Below are 23,998 nucleotides of genomic sequence, written 5' to 3' on the forward strand. Positions count from 1 at the left end.
CCTGGGCTTAAGCACAGCTATTAATGTCAAACCTGTTCAAACAAAGATCCAATAAATCACTCCTTAGTCTTAAGATTGTTTCAAAAAATTCACATATTGGTATTGAAGGCATTCAATTTAAAGTAGGAAAATGACAACTTTATTTTAAATAGAAAAAAAGGACCATTAACAAATTTTTATGACTGGTTGTTACAAAAAAACGATAGAAAAGTGTTTTTTTCCTTTTCTTTTTGTGAAACGTAAAAAGTCAGTGAAAAATGTCACCAAATTGAAAATTTCCAGCGTTTATTCAAAATCTTCGGCTGTCAAACTTGTGCAAACCACGCCAGCCATTTGTTGCAGTAGAGCATAATTATCTCGCTTTAGAAGAAACTTTAGCAGCAGGAAAAACACTACAGCTCCCCCAGCCCAACCTAAAATAAAATTTACATGTGCACTGCTTTTGCAAATTAAAGCCACAGACAGGAACGTATCTATTCTAACGTCCTTCAAAACAAAAAAAAAAGCAACATGTCAAAACGATTCACAGAAATAAGATAGCTGGCAAAAGTCTAGGCTTGACTAGTTTATAACAGGTGGAATGAAAATTTTAAAATCACATCTCAAATAAAATTGGTTAAAGGGACAGCTTCCCAGTCCCATTTAAATAAAATATTTCACTGAAGTTTTTAAAAACCGAGGTGATAAGTCTCTTGGACCCAGTGCTGAGTTAATATCCTGCATCGCTGTTACTGCGGCAGGAGTGAAAAACCTCTTTCCATTGGAAAAACTGTAAACATTTAGTCTGAAATGTGTTCTACCTGCACAAATGATGTTCTGATGCAGTGAAATACTGCACAAAATACATACCTTTCAACAGCCTTCACTTTTAGTGTCTACTCAAATAAATACCCTGTGTGTTGGTAACAGGACAGGAAAGTCACAGAATATTGCATAAGATTAATACGTTTATCGGCTCCCCCAGCTTTGCTGTGCATTTTACTTCCCCCCCTCACCCACCCAAGTGGCAGCACCTTTGCTCAAACTTTGTAACAGCTCAAGCTTTCTCTCTTCCTTCTCCCCTCCCCAGATCTGTTACACTTCCAGCACCAATGGAAGACAGACCCATGCATTCTGTGTGAGGCGCACACATATAGAAAACTCACACTCTGAAGAAAAAAAACATCTCTGTCACCCTTGAAACACATTATTCATATGTTCACATTTTGCTTGGATACTGAGCAAAAATAGCAAAACAAATCCACAAAAACCAGACCTGATAGTAAGATCAACTCAGACTAAGGTGGTTTTGGGGGGAGGGAAGGGCGAGAGAAAAGCAGGAAGGGAGATGACATTTACTCAAATAGAATAAGACACTAAAAGTACAAGGTTCTTCAAAACAGCAACGAAGAGAAGTGCAACTCCTGTGTCTCAAGGAGATTTTTTTTTAAACTGAGATATACACGCAAACTTCATCCACTATTTAAATTGCACTTGTTTTTTTTACACAAAATTTGTTACACATGGTTTTATACATACTTTAACGAAAGTACATGCTATTTTAAATGGAGGATGTAAAGTGAAACCCGATTTTTTTTTTCCAGAGAATTTTTATCAATCAAAAAAGGGGAGAAAATAAGCTTCGGATAAGATTTGAGACTGTACAATTACCAATATTTTAAAACAGGATCAATTCAGGTGTGTGAAAAGATTTGGTTTTGTAGCCAAAATAAAATCTTCTAAAAAAGAATGATTAGCACAAAAAACATCTGCAGTTAGCTGAACTGTGCGTGCTCAGTCTACTGTGGTGAAAGCAACTTTGTTTTCAAATTGTACTGCCATCAGCTAAATTAAGTACAATTAAGGACACCCACATTTACAAGGAGCGAGGATCTGAATATAACACTGCTGTACATTGTTTCACTCAGTGACTGGTTAGCCCATTTGGAACTTCTGTATATTTCAGCTGTGACGCTTTTATAGAGTACACTTGCATCTCCCCCATCCCTCCTCAGTGACTGTCCATGGGGAGTGGAGGTGGTGGGGGGGGGGGCTGGTAGGTCTGTGGCAGGGAAAGGTGGGGAGACTTCAGAGTTTGTGCCTTTTACTCTGTTTGGTGACTCCTGAGGAAAGACTGTCAGTGCTTGAATTTGTGTCTTTCATACTAGCTCCAATGTCTTCACTATCCGGCCTGCTGTCCTCCGTGCTCTCCTCTTGCAACTTGGCAGCAGAGTCGTCTTTTTGCAGCTTCTGTTGGAGTTCTCCCAGCTTGGCCATTACTTTATCTATGGTGCATAAATTAATCAAGTTGAAGTCGTGCATGCTGACCAGGTGAAGCAGAAAGTTCCGACACAGGCTTCTTTCAACTATTTTCGGTCCACAGGTCTCCACAAAGAGCAGGCAGGACTGATGCATCCGATTGTCAGCAATGAACCTTCAGAGAGCAATGAGAATCCATTAAAGACACACGCAGAGCGAGCACAGGGTTACAGCCACATGCAGCAGAGCAGATTCTCTCAAATCTTGTAAAATGTGAAACAAGGTAGAATGTCTGAACCTGGACATCCAGACAGAGAGGAAACCCGAGCGAGATTGAAAATGGGGGCAGCGAGGGAGTTGACCGAAGGCGCAGGCAACAGACGGAGGTGAATTTGTCACCTTCACACGACAAACCACATTGCTTAAAACAGCATGGGTTATGCAGTACAACAGAGCGCACAACACTTACCCATGTTTCATAACATGCAGGTTCCACAGTTTCATCACTTCCTTCTCTCCTTCATTGACATCAGTGAACTCATCAATTTGCTGCAAGCCAAAAGTGCTCAATTAAAACAACATCAGGACATCAGTCACAGCTTGAAGTGCTCCACGTCCCTACCCCAACACAAATAATCTTTGCATTCGTTTTAGGGACTTGTAACATCATATTGTCTCAAAGTGCTTCATGGGAAATTGCTATCAGTATATTTATAGGGATAAATGTACAGCTGTTACATGACTGGTCAATTAATGGGCAGAATTGTTGACCGTGACATGTAGACAAACTCCCTTTTTGCATGTCATGGAATCATTAGCTCCCACCTGAAGAGATTTAGGACCTCGGTTTAATATCTCATCCAAAGGACAATACCTTCAACAATGCAGTATTCCTTAACTACTGCACTTGTGTCAGCCTGGACCAAGAGCTCAAGTCTTGAAAGATTAGCAGACAATTATTATTAACAATATTCTTCAATGCAGTGGGGTGGGGAGAAGTAATGAGATACTAACTGTAATAGTTTTCTCTCGGAGCCACTCGGGGTCTTTTTCATCTTCACTGTCCACGTCCATTTCCTGCGGCCTGAGGGGGAGGCACGTATCGCTGTGGAAGTAGAGGCGATTGTGGCCACTGATGTAGGTTCTCTGCTGTTCCACTTCCCCGTCTTCAGACTCCAAGAATTCAGACAGACTTGGTTTAATACGTTTCGGCCTTATGACAAAAATTGAAACTATTTGAGTTTGGCAACCAAAAACATACAATTCTTTTCTGAACTCACATCCTTATTATCCACACACCCACACACAAGTCCTCACAGATAACTTCACTTCATGCGAAAGGCAAAAGGTGGTCCTTTCAACATATAAAAGAATCCAAATACCTTTTGTTCATTTTGCATTTAATGCAATCCACAAATACAGGTTTTTAATAACCTTAGGCATAGCATCCTGGTGCCAGACAAGAGTATATCAGGATATTGTGTTTTGCTGAATTATCTATCGCCCATATGGAGTGTTTCTGTCTAAACGGGACCATCAAGCAAAGGTACAAAGCAGTGGCAATAAGCTTCTCCTGCAGACAGGAGTTGCCCCCATCACAACTCAGTGATCAGCTCAAGAATAACAGCAACAAAGGGCTTCAAAGACATTACTGGCCTGTTTAGCCTTCTCCAGGAACAGAGTATGGACTTGGCGGTGGGATCAAAGAGGGACCTCAGTCAAACTCTGGAAGTCCAAGCTTTCGCTCCAAGTCACTTTACACAACTCGACCTCCTTCAACTAAAGTGCTGTGTGATGGTCACACTATGGATTTCTCCACATCACTAACACACGTTTTGCTTCCCCTATTTCAAGGGTATGACAGTCCACAACGCACACAGCTCCCAGGCGAGCAGCTCAATGTAACTGGAAAAACACGGTTCAATTGTGAGATAAGTCTTATTGCAGCACCCACATTCCCACCCGACCTACAAAGGCATCAATACGCAATGGGAAATTACCTGCAGACCAAGATATGAGTCACTGGTGTTCTTTTCACGGGACCATTACGGCTAAAGGCAAACCCAGGCTGGGAGTGAATATCCTGAGGATTCCCTGCATAGGAGCCATCGTAACACTCGTTGATTGATACGTCTATCCGAGCACCTTTAGGATGAGGCTGCAGAGAAAGATGACTTATGATCATTCTTTACCCTGGTTACAGTTCCGATGGTATAATGGTGGCACCGGTGTTACAGGTTGGGAACTGCTGGCTGCTGAACCAGGTTTTATGGATAACGTCCTGGAGCAACTTGCACCTCACACAACACAGCCGTCTCCATATTACTGGTTAGCTGTGAAATAGGTCACAAGTTTACTAAATAGGAACAGGAGGCCATTCAGGCCACCTAGCCTGTTCCATACATTTACTCCCAAATCACTCACTCTCTCTCAAGAATCAGGGAGGATGTTTTCAGGAAGTAAGGCTTCAGAAAAGTTCAGGACGCCCGAGGTTACGTTCTTATATTTCTGTTTGAAAATAATATCTCGTGATATGACATAGTTTGGGACACGACATGTCTAGCGACTGCCAGAATGATGGAAGGCAAAATGGATGGGCCTTATTCTTCTTTCACCTAGCAAATTCGTAAGTCTCACAAATTATTACACCTACGCACCTGCCCTTTAGGCCCATTTAATAAAAATTGCACACAATAATAATCCTTGCACTTCTCTTTGACCGTGCCTTCAGCTCCCCTCTCGACTCTCTTCCCCCTCCTCGCTCCCTCCCCTCACCCTGACCATTTCCCCCCTGCTCGGGTCATGACCCAACTGTGCAGCGCCTTGGGACGTCCTCCTGACGTGAAAGGCGCTTTATAAATGTAATCTTGTTGTTGTTGCATTTGATATAACGCTTTTTCACTTCTTTGAGACGCTTCAAAGCGCTTCACAGAATATACCGTAAAATGAATTGACTGAATATTTTGTGGGCAAAACGCAGCTGCGCACAGCAGCGTCCCACAAACAGTCATGGATTGAGGGACCACATTATTGTTCCTTTTTTAAATTCTCTTTTTATTGAACGGATTATTACCCCGAGAAAAGTGATCCCAATCGATTAACAACCTGGTTCCTACTAGGTAAACAGAGGCATTGGAGTAGGGAAACTTGCCTAACGTTTCACCCCGTCCAGGAATCAAACTCAGGTCTTCTCGTTTGCAAGGCGAGTGCTCTAACCTCTAAGCTACAGGACTCCACAATACACACACTCACCACATAATTGAAGATAAATCTGCTATGGCAAAGCTTGAGGTGTTTCAGCAAGCTGTACAACTTCCGACAGTTCAGTGTGCACCATGGACAATGCAAGTCATCTCTGGCTTCAGTTTGCTGGCGTGTGTTGTTGTTGTAAAGGAACTGTAAAGTTAAATGCTGCAGAGTTAAAGTAGCCGTAGCCACACAATGTTCAGATAACTAACTGTTGCTGCATCAGTTTCACACAATCATTTGTAATTCAGAACAGCCCCCAAAACATCACCTTTTTAAACCAAAGTGGTGGCTAAACACGCAGTCAATAAAGATAGATCTTAAGGTGGGCAGAGTAGAGGCAGAGTGATTCATTATTCAAAATGACCTCCACAAGGCTTTTTTTAATATATATATTATATAATATGTAGGGGAGGGGAGGCTACGACTAGCCGAACAAATTGAAGCTATTCCAACACATCCGTGGCCTAACACACTACGCAAGCTGCTGGACTTGTGGGCTCACACTCTCATTCAAACGGACACCGACCCATGCAAATGTCAAAAGATACAACTCTGGTGCATGACTCCTGTACCTGATAAAATATCCTCAACTTCTGCCGTGGCTCCATTGGAACTTGCTCCCTCTTAGTTTGAAGTTCAGTCCCCAATGGATCTTTAACAGCTGCGTGCAAGAACAAAAGGTTTGTTTCTGATGTCATGCTTAATATAGATAACTGCCCGCTTGCCACCAATAAGAAGCTTGTGCATTGAGTCAGCGCCTCTTACCGAGGGTCTGTGCTGGTTTCACAGAGTTGAGTTTGGTCTCGGCGGCGGTGGTGTCAGTATTGCGAGTTGCCAGAGGTTTAGCTACTGGAGCAGTAGACCTATCCGCGGCATCTCCCGTCCATCGGAGGGTGAACTGGAGAGTGGGACCCTGAGAAAATGTTTCAAAAGGAGGTAACCTCTGCAAAGACATCAAGTACTAAGGTTAGGAAATGCATTAGATGGCACTTGGTAATCATTAACAAGAGACGCGGTTTATAATCTCTACAGAGACATCTAGATCAGAACAGAAAACACAAATCCATTGCAGAGACTGACAAAGATTGCCGCTCAGAGGTTTCAGTGCAATATTTAGGGATAAAGTGACAATGAGGTAAAGTGTGCCCAACCTCAATAAATATAATAATAATCCTTGCATTTGATACAGCATCTTATCACATCTTCGAGACGTTTCAAAACGCTTCACAGGATATACTCCTGGTCATTAAAAGCAGTTTCCAAATCAGACATTGTAAACATATTGGGTGCTCCTCCAGCAAGAGCTCAGGCAGCAAACAGGCTATCCAAAGGCTTGATCCCCAGCCGGTATAGTTAGCTGAGCTCAAGCAGACACTGGATTTGTCCCCCAAGAGATCACGTTCAGTTGTGAGATCTGCACAGTCAAACCACCCATTGACACTGCCCAGCCCCACACACGGGACTTTAGTAAAACAAGTACCTTCCCATCAAGAATGGTTTCCCATGTAGCTCTTTTCTTGCTGACAGGGCATTCGTCCATTTCCTGCATGGCTACTTCATACTCCCCGTCCAGCAGCTGCAAACGTCTGCGAGCAACACATCACAGATTCGGAACATTGCTGCCACCCCCCCATATAATACACCAGTGTTGAGCATAACAGCAACAAGATTACATTTGTATAGTGCCTTTCACGTCAGGACAGAGCACAGGATTTCAGACCCGAGCTGGGGGGGTGGTGAGGCAGAGTGACTGCGGGATTTAATTCCAGAGGTTGGGGACAGAATGGCTGAAGGCGCCAATGGTGGGGCGGGTGGGTAGGGGGATGTGGAGCAGGCCAGAGCCGGCTGAGCAGAGGGAACGGGCGGGTTAGAAGGGGGTTAGGAGGTCACAGAAGTAGGGCTTCGTATGTGAGGACCAGGATCGTGAACTGGATCCTCTGAAGGATAGGAAGCCAATGGAGTCGGGCGAGAGTGGGGGGGGTGGGGTCACGGAGTTTGGTGCGGGAGAGGACACGGGCTACTGAGTTCTGGATTATCTGCAGCCTGTGGAGGGAGGAGTTGGGAAGGCCGACAAGCGTTTGCATAGTCGAGCCTGGAGATGATGAAGGCATGAACAAGAGCTTCAGTGGCCTGAGGGGTGAGATAGTGGCAAAGTCGAGCGATGTTACGGAGGTGAGGGAAGGCAGAGCGGGTCATGGCTTGAATGTGGGGGAGAAGATAGTTGAGGGTCGAACAAGACTGGCTGGTGAGTTGCAACAATGGAGGTTGACCCTGCCAGAGCCTGAGGTGTGGAGGCGCTGGCGAGAGCCAATCAGGAGGGCCACAGTCTTGTTCACATTCAAGTGTAGGAAATTTGCCCTCATCCAGGACTTGATGTCCGACAGGCAGTCTGTCAGGACAGCAGTGGTCCTAAGGAGTAAAGGGTCAGTTTAATAGGTCCCAGCGACTAGATATATTACTAAAGGGCTACAATGTGCAGAGCAAAGTTCAACAATGGTTCAAGAAGTTATCTTGTTTGACCCTGAACTGTCCTTTCTCCCCCACATCCGCACCATGACCGGCCTGCCTACCACCACCTCCACAATATTGCCAGACTCCGCCACTGCCTCAACCCTCACCCATGCATTCGTCACCTCAAGGCTTGATTATGGGAACTCCCTCCTCTTCCCTTCACAAGCTGCAGATCATCCAAAACTCTGCAGCTCGTGTACTCTCACGTACCAGGTTCCGTGACCCCATCACTCCCATCCAATTCCACTGGCTCCCCATCCCCCCAGAAAATCAAGTTCAAGATCCTCATCCTCACCTTTAAAGCCATCCATGGCCTTGCCCCCTCCTACCTCTCTGACCTGCTGACTCCCTACCAACCTGCCCACTCCCTTCGTTCATCGGGCTCCGGCTGCTCCATGTCTCCCGCCCGACCATCGGTGGCCGGGCTTTCAGCCTCTCTGCCCCACACTCTGGAACTGCATCCCACCCTTCGCCTCGCTTCCTCCCTTGCCTCCTTCAAGGCCGGTCTCAAGACCCTTCTCTTCGACCCTGCCTTTGGTCTCCCTCCCACCTTTCTGCCTTCCCTCATCCTTACACCACCCCTCCCCGATGCTCGATACCTGACTGTTCAGCGCTTTGGGACATCCTCCCGACATGAAGGGCGCTCTATAAATGTAATTTTGTTGTTGTTGATGACTTGAGGAAAAGGCATTTAATTTGTGCACCAAGCCCACAAACTAGGTCACAATTCTTACCGATTCTTATCAAAGACTGTCATCTGGGCTACAAACGTCTTCTCCCCATCATCCTTGTGCGACGAATTCCGCTTTCGCCTACTAGGAACTTCTTCCGTGACTTCTAAAAGAAAGTCAGTACCGTAATCAGCACGAGTTAATTTAAGCAATTCTCAGCATTGTTGAGATCAGGATATTTGTGGTTTTGTCTTCATGCTCCCAGGACAATCTAGTCAGGCAACTGAATGATTCAACCATTGCCAACACCAAAAGTGTGTAAAAAAAACTACACCCAGTGAGGACAAAGATTGGTCATTAGAAACCACAAAATTGGCAGCAAACTTAAACTAACTCAATTTTCACTAATACACAGAAGATCCTAATTTTTCTACTACTGAACAATCTCTTGAATGATGTGTGATCAATTTTAAAATCAAAGCACACAATTTGCTAAAACCCAATTGTAATCTATTCTTAATTTAGGATTTAGGAATAGATTAAAATTGAGTTTCACTGGAAGATACAGATGGCAAATTTGACGGCAAATAAAATAAAAAAAATATATAGAAAACACTCTGAGAAGATGATGTGGTAAGTGAAATGTGAGGTCTGTGACATGTGGGAGTAATGGAGGGCCCTGAGTCCGGGCGACTTCATATGTAGCAAGTGTCTGCAACTCAGGAAGCTCCAGCTGAGGAGCTGAGCTGGGAGCCGAGGTGCAGACCCTGCGCTCCATCAGGGACAGTGAGAGGTTCCTGGACAGTATGATGGAGGAAACCATCACTCCCCTGAGGCTCGGGAGATGCTTGCATCCGGTTAATGCTCAGGGACAGGATGGTTTCATCAGTCCAGCAGATAATGGGACCCCTGAGAGAGGAGTGATGGAGCCTTGGGCTCAAACTTGATCAACGGATGTGGGTATTTGATGGACTAGACACCTCAAGAGGTTGTCACCCCACCCCACACACCGAGGGTTCAGACGGAAAATGACTGGGTGACTGTCCGGCATGATAAGAAGAGGGGACGGGCAGGGCAGAATGCCCCCAATAGCGTAGCACTCTCAAACCAGTACTCTGTACTGAACATTGAGAGTGTTGATATCTCCAGGGAGGACAGTATAAACCGATTGGTGGAACAGGGGGACATAGGTAACAGGAGCAATGCTGTTGTCATAGGGGATACAACAGTGAGAGATATAGACCGACGTTTCTGTAACAGAAGACTGGAGTCAAGGATGGTATGTTGCCTCCCTGGTGCAACAGTCTTAGACATCGCAGAAAGGGTGATTAAATTCTTCAGGGGGAAGGAGAACATCCAGAAGTGGGAGCCCAGGTGGGGATCCATGATATTGATTAAAAAAAGGGCTGAGACTCTACGGGGTCAATAACAAACGCTGGGGAACATACTAAAGAATTGAACAGCCAAGGTGGCGATCTCTGGATTACTCCCTGTGCCTCGGGCAAATACGTACCAGAATGGCAGGATCAAGCATATGAATGCTTGGCTGGAGAAATGGTCTAGAAAAGAGGGCTTCAGGTTTCTGGATCATTGGGACCAGTTCTGGGGCAGGTGGGACCTGTACCATATGGATGGGTTGCACATAAACAGGGTTGGGGCGAATGTGCTTGCAGACAGGCTAACTAATACTGTTGGGGAAGGGAATGCAAAAAAGAGAGCTAGAAAATGGAGAAAAAAAACAGGGGGGGTGGGGTGGAGTGCAGAACAGGTCAAGTCGGTCTTGGAGTGCACGTGCCTAAATGCACGGATTTTAGCAAACATTGGTGAGCTGCAGGTTCAAGTGGCCATAGGGGGATACGATGTAGTAGCAGTAACAGAGACTTGGCTCGAACAAGTACAGGAATGGGAGCTGAATATTCCTGGCTATAATGTATTCAGGAGGGATAGGGAAGGAAAAAAAGGAGGGTGTGTGGCATCGTTAATCAAGGATACGGTTATAGCCGTGGAAAGGGTCGAGGTGCTGGAGGGCCCCAAAACAGAATCTATCTGGTTAGAGTTCAGGAACAAAAAAAGGAGCTGTTACGCTGGCAGGGGTATACTATAGACCACCAAATAGTGGGAAGGAAATAGATTAGCGGATCTCAGACAGATGCAAGGCCAATAGAGTCATGATAATGAGGGACTTTAATTATCCCAACATAGACTGGCAAAGCAACAGCGCAAAGGGCAAGGAGGGGGAAAGATTCCTAAAATGTATATAGAACATTTTTCTTGATCATACATTTCCAGTTCAACAAGGAAGGAAGTAGTGCCAGATCTAGTTCTGGGGAATGAAGTAGGGCAAGTGGAGCAGATTTCAGTGGGAGAGCCTCTGGGCAATAGTGATCATAACATCATTAGAGACAAGGAACCATCTAAGGTGAAGATATTCAACTGGAAGAGGGCTAATTTCAGTGAGTTAAAAAGGGACCTAACCAAGGTGGACTGGAAAGAAAGATTGGCAGGTAAAATAACTAAAGAGCAGTGGGAAGTCTTCAAGGATGAGATAGCTCGGGGACAGAACAAATACATTCCCACAAAAGGGAAAAGTAGGGCATCCAAACCTCCCTGGAGGATGAAGGTAATTGTGTCTTGAATGAAGCAGAAAAAGAAGGCATATGACAAATGTGAAACCCAAGATACAGAAGACAAACAAGTAGAGTATAGGAAGTGCAGAAGAGGTTTGAAAAAGGAAATAAGAGCGGCAAAAAGATTATACGAAAAAAGGTTAGCGGGAAACATTAAAGAGAATTCGAAAACATTTTACAAACATCAAGAAAAAAAGGCTAGTCAAAGGTAGGGTGGGGCCAATTAAGGACCAAGGGGGAAATCTTACTGTGGAGGCAGAGGGCATGGCTGATGTGCTGAATGAGTACTTTGCATCTGTCTTCACAAATAATGCACCAAATGCCGTAGTATCGGAGGAGAGGATAGAGGAAATGGATAGGATAAGTATAAACAGAGAGGAAGTACTGAAAAGGTTGACTGGGCTGAAGGTAGATAAGTCGCCCGGTCCGGACGGGATGCAGCCAAGGTTACTATGGGAGGCACGGGTACAAATAGCGGAGGCTTTGGCCACAATTTTTCAATCTTTGTTGGACACAGGAGTGGTGCCAGAGGACTGGAGAGTGGCCAATGTGGCTCCCGGTACAAAAAGGGACAGAAGGACAAACCTGGGAACTCCAGGCCAGTCAGCCTAACATCAGTAGTGGGGAAACTCCTGGAGACTATAATCCTGGACAGAATAAATCTTCACTTAGAAGAATATGGGTTAATTAGGGACAGCCGCACCGATTTGTTAAAGGCAAATCTTGTCTAACAAATCTAATAGAATTTTTCGATGAGGTAACGGAGAGGGTGGATAAAGGTAGTGCATTTGATGTAGTTTATATGGACTTTCAAAGGCATTTGACAAAGTGCCATATGAAAGACTTGAAAGAAAGATAGAAGCCCACGGTATAAAAGGGACAGTGGCAGCGGATCCAGAACTGACTGGGGGACAGAAAGCAGAGAGTTGTGGTGAACGGCTGCTCTTCTGACTGGAGGGAAGTGTACAGTGGTGTCCCCCAGGGATCGGTATTAGGACCACTGCTCTTCTTAATATACATAAATGATCTGGACTTGGGTATAGCAAGTACCATTTCCAAGTTTGCAGATGACACAAAGTTAGGGAGGGGGTAAACAGTGAGAAGGATAGGAGCCGACTGCAGGAAGACATAGACAGAATGGTAAAATGGGCGACACATAGCAGATGAGTTTCAATGTGGAGAAATGCAAAGTAATGCGTTTTGGTAGAAAGAATGAGGGGACACAATATAGGCGGTAATACAATCTTAAGAGGGTGAAGGAACAGAGAGACCTGGGGGGGCAGGTAAATGAATCCTTGAAGGTGGCAGGACAGGTAGATACAGCTGTAAAAAGGACATATGGGATACTGGGCTTTATAAATAGGGGCATAGAATACAAGAGTCAGGAGGTGATGATTAACCGATATAAAACACTGGTTAGGCCTCAGTTAGAATACTTCGCCCAGTTCTGGGCACCGCACTATAGGAAGGATGTTAAGGTATTGGAAAGAGCGCAGAGGAGATTTACGAGGATGGTACCAGGAATGAGGGACCTCGATGATGAGGAAAGGCTGGAGAGGTTAGGATTATTCTCATTGGAGCAGAGAAGGTTACGAGGACCTAATAGAGGTTTTCAAAATCATGAGGGGATTTGATAGGTTAGAAAGGGAAAAACTGTTCCCACTGGTGGGTGTGTCGGTGACTCGAGGTCACAGATTCAAAATAGTCTCTAAAAGAAGCCGAGGGGAGAGGTGAGAAGACATTTTTTCACGCAACGAGTTGTTCGAATCTGGAACGCATCGCCTGAAAGGGCGGTGGAGGCCGATTCAATAACTACTTTTAAAAACGCGGTGGACGGGTATTTGAGGAGGACGGGTTTGCGGGTTATGGGGAAAGGGCCGGGGAGTGGGATTGACGTTAATTGCTCTTCCCAAAGAACCAGCACAAACTCGATGGGCCGAACGGCCTCTTTTTGTGCTGTACAATTCTACACTTGCTTAATAAGCATTTGTAACTTGATCTTACTACTATACCAAACCTCAAGGGTTCTCTATAATAACGTTTCATTAATTTCCGTTGGAACAAATAACAAATCTCTGGGGATCTGATACACAACTACAAATAATGCTTACCGATATTTTCATTAATCTCCCCATTGGTCAGTCCGTTCACTTCCCTCCTTCCTGGTCGAGTCACTCTGAATAGCAGCGAATAGGATTTTACCATATGGCTGTTGCTTGGCTCAAACTCGTTGCTAGGGACGGCAAGGGAAGGACAGTTGCCTGGCTTGAATTGGCTGTTGTCTGGGTTCAAAGGCACCTGCTTTTTACCTGTAGGCACTTGCTTGATCGGGTAACTAACATCCTTGAGAAGAAATTAACAAGTTAGTAAACAAGTTAAAAATAAGAACTATAGTCTTAATAAATAAAATGTAAAACAAAGACAAGTCGTAGCTCGGTCTGGAATAAAGCACAACTTAGGGACCAAACACCAGTCACCTCAACCTCTAACAATATTCCAGATCCCTGCACCCCGAAATAGCATTTAGACACAGACACGCACATTCAGAGAGCTTGCTAATTTACGTTCTTGCCCCTTCAGCTTTAAACATTCCATTTGACAGTCTGCAATTCATTGCCTTTGAAGTTTAGATTAAGTTTGCTTTTTGGCAGGACCTTTGCTGAATTCTATTGTTGCCCATCTTACACCTGATAAGCACATTACAGTGACTTGATCCAATGAATTTGGCATTGTTACCAAGCAAAGAATCGGGTCCCATTTATTGCTCTATCTGGCAGCTCTACACAGCTCAAGTATAATGTAATAGATGTTCAGAGCTGCTCCTAGGGAAAAGTGGGTGTGATGACAATTTTATTCCTACATCTTGGCCTCTGCTCGACTGACACCAGCCTCCTGCTCGTCCCTCGCACCCTTCACCCCACCTCGGAAATCGCGCTTTTTGAGCCACAACGCCCCAAAACTCTGGAACATTGTCCCTCAATTTTGTTCCCTCTCCCTTTATACAAGTCCCGCCTGAAGACCTTCCTCTTCGACCGTGTTTACGGCCATCTCCCACCCCAGCGCGGAGTCAGGCTCCGCCACTGTTAAGCACTCTGAGACCCTACCCTGTGTGGAGAGCGCTATATAAGTAGAAGTTGTCATTAGGTGGGGTGAATTGTGTTACTCAGGCCCTCAGTGTGACCCATTTCCAGGAACCCTACAGGGATGAGCAAATGATTAACATACATGAGCCAGGGACTCCCTGCAACAGATTACTCAAAAAAAAATCTATAATCACATCTACTCTGTCCTTACACATCACCAACAGGGCATCACCATTTCTCTCTGAACACTCCTTAGCAAAATCTGTGAAACAAAGTTGGATTTCACTACACAAAATATCTCAGAAGACTGCCACTGTAACAATCTGCTAGAAAAATGTACACCATCTGATCCATTTGCTCCTAAGAAACATCTAATTTCAGGGTATATAAGAATCTCAAAGCTGCAAATTGCTGAAACATGAACCAAATTGTCAAAAGAACCTCCTCCAATTTATCACCATTGTTACAACAAAATACACTCCTCACATTTCACTGACAACAGACTTCACATAAGTATTTTATAAAAATTCTCACAAGTACATAAAATGTGCAAGTATCTCCTCTGGGATAAGTTGAGTTTGTAGGCAATTAAAATCCTTTGCTTTCATCAATATACAAACACTGCGGCACCGTGCTGCTCTTTAGGATGATTTAATAATGTGCATACTGTACCTTACGTTTTTTGTGGCAGACTTTAACAAGTAGCACCTCCAGGGATACAGAGTTTTGTTCGTTCTCTGAGTTTTGAGATGGCTTTTCTAGTTGGAAGAATATAGTCAAATGGGATGCAAACAGAAACTGCAAATGCTAAAACTAATTTATTTACAACCTTACTGTAATTAATTAATACATTGCAATATCCCTTTAAGAAAACAAACACTAGTTTCCACCAAATACTATACAATCTTCAGATTTAAGAACAGACTTAAATTGAACCAACAGCTTGATGTTTGCTACTGTGCTGAACAAACTAGCAGCAAGTTCCACAATCCCTTCCATGCAATCAAATGGGAATTTAATTACCCAACACTAGTCAGTGTACAGTATAGTACAAATTATACTCTCCACAGCCTAATGTCAACTCTTTCTCCTTCCACTACTCCCTTGACTGAAGTGCCCAAGGTGAGGTTCTAAGGTACAATGAAAGGTTACTGCCGCAAACGGGCTTCACTGTATTTTGTACGTTTTCACAATAAGTTCTGTAGCTCAGTGGTTGGAGCACTCGCCTCGCAAGCGAGAGACCGGGGTTTGATTTCCGGCAGGGCAAATCCTCGGGCAAGTTTCTTTACTCCACATGCCTGATAATAATCCCTCAAGAAAAAAAATGAGTCATTCAATCCACGACTGTATGTGAAACACTGCTGTGCACAATTGGCTGTCGTGTTTCGCCCACAAATATACAGTCAATTCACTTTACAGTATATTCTGTGAAGCACTGTGAGACGCCTAGAAGACATGAAAAGCACTACATCAAATGCAAGGATTATTATTATAGTACATTCTATAGTGATATTGTCTTTGTGTTCATATCCAGCACAATTTAAGCTATTGACATGGATTAGACTGGTTCCACCAACCACTGTGAAAAACAGCTCTTCCCAACCCTAGATCGTTCTCCCAGTGATCTCAAAAGCACAAAAGATAACCAGAGAATCCGTCATGCACTATATCATAACTAAGCATATTAATCAGAACCAATCACTGACACCTCATTATTATGCTGGGTCTGATTAGGAGATCTACCTACCATTTTTATGGAAGAAACCGGTAAATGTAAGTTGCAGATGAGCTGTCAAGCTGCTGGAAGGAAGGAAACAGAATTAATCAGCAGCTCAGGCACATTTATACCCAACATTAAGCTTGGACAACGCAACACATCTTTTGACAGTTTGCCCAAGTCACCCCTTTCCCAGTTCTATTCCCCCAACTAAAACAAGTACAGGAACAGTATCTGTGAGCAGGCAAGCAAGCAGAGGAGACACAAAACAGAAGATGCCAAGAAAAACTGACAACACCCCCACCACCAAAGTCCAAGCAGTGCAAACTGGAATCTAATTTGCAATATTTCTTGCCACTTAATCAGAATTATAGAATTTCAAAAACATTGAAGTGCCAAGGATCACATTTTTTAGCACATTAAAAGGTTATATTGCACATATATTTAAAAATGCACAAAACATTGGAAATTAGATCCCAATATCTAAAACAGCTCATGTTCCAGGGTTATTTGAAGGAATTATCTTACCTGGGAGATTCCTGCTCTCCCCTCATTTTCTCTACTTTGGCCAACATATCGTTCACTTTAAAGGTTTTCCTGAAACATAAGATTGTCTATTAAGTGTTTTATTATAACAGTGGAAGCTGTGGAATGCTATCTGAACACCAACTCAGCCTTCAATAGCTAAAAAGGATCATAACTTAAGGTCAAACATGTACAATTTATCTGCAACGTTTAAACCCAATCTCTTAAAAATATTTACGAGAGTGACATTCAAGGATACAAAATATTCAGTGTCAAGCAAGTTAGGACGAAAAGAGATGCAAGTTAATAGCCAATTGCATCCACGAAAATGTAAATATATATACTTGGTGACTTACATTTCACTTTCCTATTTCATCTGTTCTTTGCTCAGATCTCAAACCTCATACCAAACCACTGTCAAATGTAAGCTGCAACTACTCCACCATTGTGTCTCTTCTTTTAAATAATTGTGGAAAGAATAACAAAATACAATAGTAATATCCTGTACTAAATCTTGTCCAATAAACCTGAAAATGGTTTCTTCACTTGATTCCCCTCCTTCCAAGTGGGAAACTAACTATGAAAAGACAGATTAAATAAAATCGGATAACTATTTGATAAAGAATTCATTAACATGTATAAGAATGTGTATCTGTGTTATCTTTTCAGAAACCTTAGCCCCCAAAATTCCACCTTGCCTTAGCCTGCAAGCTCTCAAAATTTTAACATTGCACATGGAAATTATAGAATTTTTTTTTTAACATCGCACCATCTCAAATGTTAAGGCTAAGATTATGTGGGGTTTAGGGACTCAGAGGTAAGCAACCTTCGCAAGCGAGAGGACCCGGGTTCGATTCCTCAGCAGAGCGAAACCTTAGGCAAGTTTGCTTACTCCACACACCTCTGTTTACCCAGCAGTAAGCAAGCACCTGGTTGTTGGTCGATTGACAGATTGCTTTCAGGGGGTAATAATCCTTAAAAAAATTGGTCACTCAATCCACAACTGTTTTTGGGACACTGCTGTGCGCAATTGGCTCACAAAATGTAGTCAATTCATTTTGCAGTAAGTTTTGTGAAGCGCTTTCAGGTGTCTTGGTGACGTGATAAGGCGCTATATCAAATATAATGATTATTATAGAAATGTATTTATTACATCAGGACAGACCCTGCGCTACACCAATGCAAGAAATGGTGTAAAATAATATGCTCCATCAATTCCCAAGGACAGTTTTATAGATGTATTTAACTTGGTGGGTACCCATAGATTATATAGAACGCAGGAGATGGCTGCTGCCAAAATCTCTTAATACCCTGTACTATCAAGGCTTACACATGAAGAGGGGCACTACCACCAAAACACATCAAATGCATCAATGCCTCGCCACGGGAACCCAGACAAGCTTTACATCACTAATTGTAATCATACCGATACTGTAAAAATTAATAAGCTCTTCACTAAATGTCATTTAAATTTACAGGCATTTTGATCAACTGGGAAGTTTGTTTATTGCTTGCAGAAATGCTATCCGTTAAGATTTTCACAGACGAATCGAACAACCTTCTCTACAATATGCCACAAGCCTTTTAACAACCTTCCAGTACATGTGGCTAGACATCAATTTGTCCCATATATTAAATGACTACATTTACTTTAGCTGAGAAAACTCAATTTAATTTAAATGCAACACACAATTGTAGTTGAAGCATTCCTGAGTTAATTACCCCACTTACATAGCCAGGTGGTGTTAGCACTTAACTTTATAAAAACAGTTCCATCTCATCCTTGCAGATCAAATATTAATCTCTTCTGAAAATATTCCTTTCAGAATCTCTTCCATTACACAGCAATATAGAGAATACATAGGCAATAATTGTGTACGTTAACACTTCAGTAATAATTCTCCCCCCACCCCCAACAAGAATGTTAATTTTACATAAGACAAAACATGATGGAATACTATCAGAGAATTCATTCATGACCCAAACACACAAGTCCTTTAATTTGCTCCCATTGGAGGAAAAGCAACTTTTTTTAAAAAAACAGGACCATTCAGTGTATAATGTGATTCAATCTTCAAAGAATAATTATTTTGTTATGAGTGAAACTACACACATTAAAATGGAACATTACTGAATAACCAATGTGGAGTACATACATAGTGCATTTTTGGAGGCTAGGAGGGGAATTTATTGGGGGCAAGTGAACTAAATTATCTGCCCCTTCCAACAGCCTACCAGAAATCCTTACATCAGGTTAGAAAGCAGCAGTCATTCGTATTACAGGAAGAGAAATTCCTGATCCAACATCAGTCCCAAACCTAAGCACTAATTAAAAAGGTGCTCAAGAATTCTACTGTGCTATGATTCCATTTGTTACATCCCCACCGAAGCCTCAAAGCAATGCATCAATGGAAGTTGCTGATTTCCTTTTTTACGCATTGAGCCTTTACACAGCTTTCATGAGCACACATTTCACAGAAATTTAGTTGGATCCAACTGATTGGTAAGGGAGCAGGTGTAGAAATCTAGATAGCCTGGAACTTGAAGGGTTTGGCTGGAGAGGCCAGTGTGTAGAGCATGGGAAAAGTTGAGTCTGTGGATACAAAAGGCATAGACCAGGTTTTCCATGTGAGCACGTGGGCGTGGGAGTAAAGTAGTGGCAGAGGCAAAGGCAATGTTGCAGAGATAGAGGGAGGTTGATATGGTCAGCACCCGAAGTGAAGAGGTGCTGAAGAGAGCCTCAGTATCATCAAAGTAATGTGAGAGAAAATTGAAACACGTAAGGCTTCAAGGCTTCAAAACATCTTTTTTCAGGAAGAAAAAAGTTCACACCAACCTAATATTATACCAATTCCTAACCACAAGTAGCTGACCTGCAGAATCAACAGTAATTAAATGATAGATAATCTCACTCATCTAAGATATAGTGGACTACAATGCACTGTGCTCATTCATATATATTTCTAGTTTTGCATATCTGAATTTGATCGCTGAAGAATTCTACACATACACACACAAAATTGCAGATACACTGAAGAAACTAACTACACAATAAGTACACCACACTTACAAAACATACCAAATGCTTTATAGAAAGCACCCAACTTTGGGAACCCCAAAAAGCAGGACTGTAGAAACTAGAACAGCTGATATGGATACACTTTTTCCACAGCAGAAAGTATACTTGCTTTAAAACTCCGATGGTTTTCAACTTCAGGGATATCTTAACTTCTGCAGCTTCTACATCAGCATTTCACCTCCAATTAGAAGAGGCAGACTAAGAATATGAATGCACCACTAAACTCACTAGCCACTGAACCCATTTAAAAATGGTCATGACTTTGAGCATCAGACAGAACAAGAAATCTGCATTTAGATTTAAAGCCACTTCGTTTTCAGAATGGAAAATGGAAACCTAACAAAATAAATAGAAATACACTTGAGTTCTTTGCTTGAGAAACTGATTTACACTCTATCTAGTCAAGCAAACAAATATATAATCTTATTATGGTGATAGTATTAGAGCAATAGTGATTTGTCAAAACAGAAATTTGAAAAATGGCATTCTTTTCAGATGGGAAGAGGGAAAGGAGATGAAGAGAGAAGTACCATTACTGTAACTACCTTTCCCAATGGCTAACAAAATGTGCAGCAGTCATTTTAAACCAGGAACCAAACTAAAGCAGCAAGAAGGTGGGCCAAATGACCTCCCTCTCTACAATTCTAACCTTCCAGAGACCAGAGCATGAATCTTCTTCCACCCTAAGGAGGCTAGTATCTGCACCAACTCGATTGAACTTTCCCTGGTGTGTATAGCTCAGTAGACACCTTGGGTCCAGTCTGCTACTAAAACACTAACAATATAGAAATGCATAATTTACATCAACAGGTGGTCTGTATCATGTACATTTGCATGAAATCCAATAACATTCCTCGAATTTTAGTAAATCTTGTTTCACTGTCCAGAGCAGAAAGCAGAAGCAAATATTCTAACAGAATATTTCTCTTCAAATCTCATTTTTACAGAGTTGAAGATCCATTTTAAAATAAATGTGGAAGCTTATTATTAAACTGACTTTCGACCTTTGTATTTGTCACAATAGAAGTTAAATGAAAAGTGTGATAAAATAAGTAAATAAATCTTAGGTAAATGGTTTTATAACCAATCGGAAGAATCAGACGGTACACAAGAAATACAACATGAATAACAGGATGAAAGGCTATTGCAGCTTATTGTGATGAATCTATTTTAAATAATTTTTCAAAAGCAAAAGCTACCAAACTATTATGAGAGCAGTGGTACCTGAAAAAGGAATGCTTCTTTAATTTTGCCCAAGATTGAACAGCGAAATAATTTGTTTGATGAGGTTGTGAGTGGATCAAATGGATCCTTTTACTGTGATAATTATGGTACTAGATACATCTTGTCCTGTCAAAGTACTGTTACAACATTTTCTTATCTCCCTGGGATCGCAGTGTAAATTCAGAGGCTACAATGGAAAGCGGCAGAACTAAGGAATAGAACGTACTGTTGTGGATCGAAATAAGTTAATGTCTTGATCAGAAAACCTGTGGATACTCTTAATACATGTCAAAAAGGGATTCTTAACAACTTGGAATATATCAAAGGGTTTGGAAAACAACAATATTGAACTTTTAAAAAAAATAAACTTTCACAAGCTGTTGCTAGTTTTTTTTAATAAAACAGTTTAAATGCTGCATGAAAAATCTTAAGCCACATTAGATGGATTCTTGGAAAAGTCACCATTTTTCAGCTAAAGAACTCCACCTGGAATTCTCTGGAACTCCATTCCGCAGTCCCTCCACCTCTCCCTCGCCACCTTCAAGACCCATCTCTTCGACCATGCTTTCGATCTCCCTGCTTCCCCCCCCTGCCCGCCACCCTTCCCGAGCCCCCAGCTCAGGTCTCAAACTCTGTCTGTCCAGCGCCTTGGGATGCCCCCCCCCGACAGGAAAGGTGCTATACAAATGTAATTTTGTTGTTGTTATAAAGAGCACATTTTCCAGTCTACTTTCAATACTGTGCCCTGCAATTTCAGATAGGATCAGTTCAGACCTTGGTACCAATCCTTCAAATGAAGAGCAGCAATACTGGTTAACCTTTAGTTTTACTGATTAGGTTAAAATTAATATATTGTTTTGTAATAATTTGACCAAACCTAAAATTAGCTGTCATCTTTCCCATATTTTATGATTTTGCCCTAAATTAAAATACTGACAATGTGAGTAATGTGTACATTAAGTAAGTTAACTGAACACACATTAAAAGAATGACCAAGTACTACTCCAAGGGCTAAAACAATATCAGATTAAATGTCAATGAAGCCAGGTAGCTACACCTCTCATCTACTATTGTTGTTTGTTCACCTCCAAAAATCACAATTCTGTTCACATCAAAATCACAAAGCTCTTGTATACATCCTACAGTGGAAACTGACCAGGCTTTTGCATTATTCCCTAGAAACCTGTGGTGTCCTCTTGAACCCGCAAAACGACAGCGTTTTAATAACATTTTGCGACCATTCTGCCAATTCTCAACAACGTTAATGGCATCAACCAGAGGAAAAAACACTGAAGGCGCCAGTTAAAACACACCAACAATATGACGAATTCTAGAACAAATTATTCAAATGACCAGCTTCACCGTGGACCCATGCACCAGCAACCGAACTTGCAAAATTACCTTTTGGCATTTGTTCTTGATAATCGATGCGACATATAAGTGAGAGTTCTGTGCAAAAAGATGGGCTGGAAAACAGAACATACCAGTCAGAAATTGCGCCATAACTCATTTCCTGATATTCAGGAAAAGTCGATTTACATAATAAGCATTTTAAGAGATTTAGAAAGCAAAAATAAAACATCAATCCTGTTTAATTCATATCTAAGATTTTACTTATTTGTCGGACAAAAACGAAACATCCACAGACGGCGATTAAAGCAGTGTCCATTTTAAAAAAATCGCAAAGCACTGCGACAATTCAGAAAAGTTGTCTTATTAAAATACTTAGTTAAAATATTTAATTTCCACTTCCCAGAAAACATTTATACGAAGCTTACCGCTATGAGGTTCCTGGTTCGGAGAAATCTATAAATTTGAGTGGGTTCTGTGAAAACGAAAGGAAAAAAAACAACTCGGATCTCAACCCACGAACGAAATGTAAACTTTTCTTTCCCCATTCCCACTTTACAGATCAACACATGTTACTATTTTTAAGGGATATATAAAGATTAGATGCGGGATAGTCCAATAATGCCACAAACAAACGAATTCAACCTTATCTCAACGATTTACAAAAAGGCTTTCAGCATTTTTATAACTAGTGAGGGTAACGAAACGTATTGTCGGGTTAAAATGGCACAAATTAAATACGTTTCATTGATACTTACAAACTCTTCACTCCGCAAATGTCCAATACGTCAAGAGGAGGGGCGTTTTTTAAAATTAAACATTTAAAATAAGTCTTTAAAAGACTAATTTTCCACTTAAATATTTATACATACACATATATCTGTGTGTATATATAGATAGATAGATATTTGGATTTAACGGCAACATCTGCAAACTAATCCAAAGGATATGAGAGAATCCGAGCACATTGGCTGAATTTCCTCCTTGGTTTTATATTAATTTAAACACAAATAAAATATCTAAACAGCTTCAAATGAAACCAACGTTATCCAACCCCAGAAACTGATCTTAAAACCGTTGACTGAGGAGGGAAATTAATCTTACAACAAGGGGGGCGGGGGGGCTCACCGCCGGGGTCCCATCCTCACCATTTGTAGATGGTTCGGGAACCTTTTCCCTCGGTTTCCTTCCCGTCCGGGAGGAGAGGGGGCAAATTTTCAGCTGGTGCGGCCTAGTCAGCGGGTGAATCCTCGGTCTCCGCCGCCGCTTTCACCCGAGTCCCGGTGCACGGTCAGGCTGAATTGTCCCCCCCAATCCCTCACCCCCTCTCCCTCCGTGTCCACAGGGGCAAGCGACGGTCAAAAAAGTGGGGGAAACCCCCCCCTCCCACCACCACCAGAAAATAAAACCTAAACTTACTCTCGAAGGCCTGAAGGAAAAGCTCGTGGTCGGCCTGGATTTGGTCAATTTTCGGCTTCTTCACCGTGTTCTTGCCGCCCCCGTGCTTCTGAGGCGCCATGGTCTCTCGCGGGCTTTTTTTTATTGTATTAAAATGGGGGGGTTGGGGGGTGGGGGGGAAGAGAGGATAATGGAGGGACCGGAGAGAGATTTTAAAGCCTGTTTCCCGCACCTCCTCTCCTCTCAGCGGCGGAAAAAATCCCCACAAAAATACCCGCCGCCGCAACCTAACGTGAGCAGCGCTCCCGCCGCCCCCCGACACCGGA

At 42.5% G+C, this 23,998-nt stretch overlaps 1 protein-coding gene across 2 annotated transcripts; it reads right to left on the minus strand.

Moving 5' to 3' along the window:
* Window positions 1-116: 116 nt before the first annotated feature.
* On the minus strand, window positions 117-23,998 carry suz12b (SUZ12 polycomb repressive complex 2 subunit b). Of its 2 annotated transcripts, none has more exons than XM_007888415.2 (16): window positions 23,694-23,998; window positions 22,703-22,749; window positions 22,326-22,390; window positions 16,625-16,693; window positions 16,127-16,176; window positions 15,052-15,137; window positions 13,408-13,639; window positions 8,733-8,835; window positions 6,968-7,073; window positions 6,253-6,430; window positions 6,060-6,148; window positions 5,491-5,634; window positions 4,239-4,396; window positions 3,253-3,451; window positions 2,708-2,787; window positions 117-2,413 (listed from the first exon to the last, which is right to left on the minus strand). In XM_007888415.2, exons 1-16 carry the CDS (start codon window positions 23,791-23,793, stop codon window positions 2,068-2,070), a joined length of 2,052 nt encoding a protein of 683 aa, XP_007886606.1. In that variant the 5' UTR covers window positions 23,794-23,998; the 3' UTR covers window positions 117-2,067. The 2 variants fall into 2 exon arrangements, with proteins under 2 accessions (XP_007886606.1, XP_007886605.1); XM_007888414.2 differs by having other exon boundaries at window positions 16,127-16,179.

The sequence above is a fragment of the Callorhinchus milii genome, unplaced genomic scaffold, assembly GCF_018977255.1.
Source record: "Callorhinchus milii isolate IMCB2004 unplaced genomic scaffold, IMCB_Cmil_1.0 Scaffold20, whole genome shotgun sequence".
In the NCBI taxonomy this organism is placed as follows: domain Eukaryota; kingdom Metazoa; phylum Chordata; class Chondrichthyes; order Chimaeriformes; family Callorhinchidae; genus Callorhinchus; species Callorhinchus milii.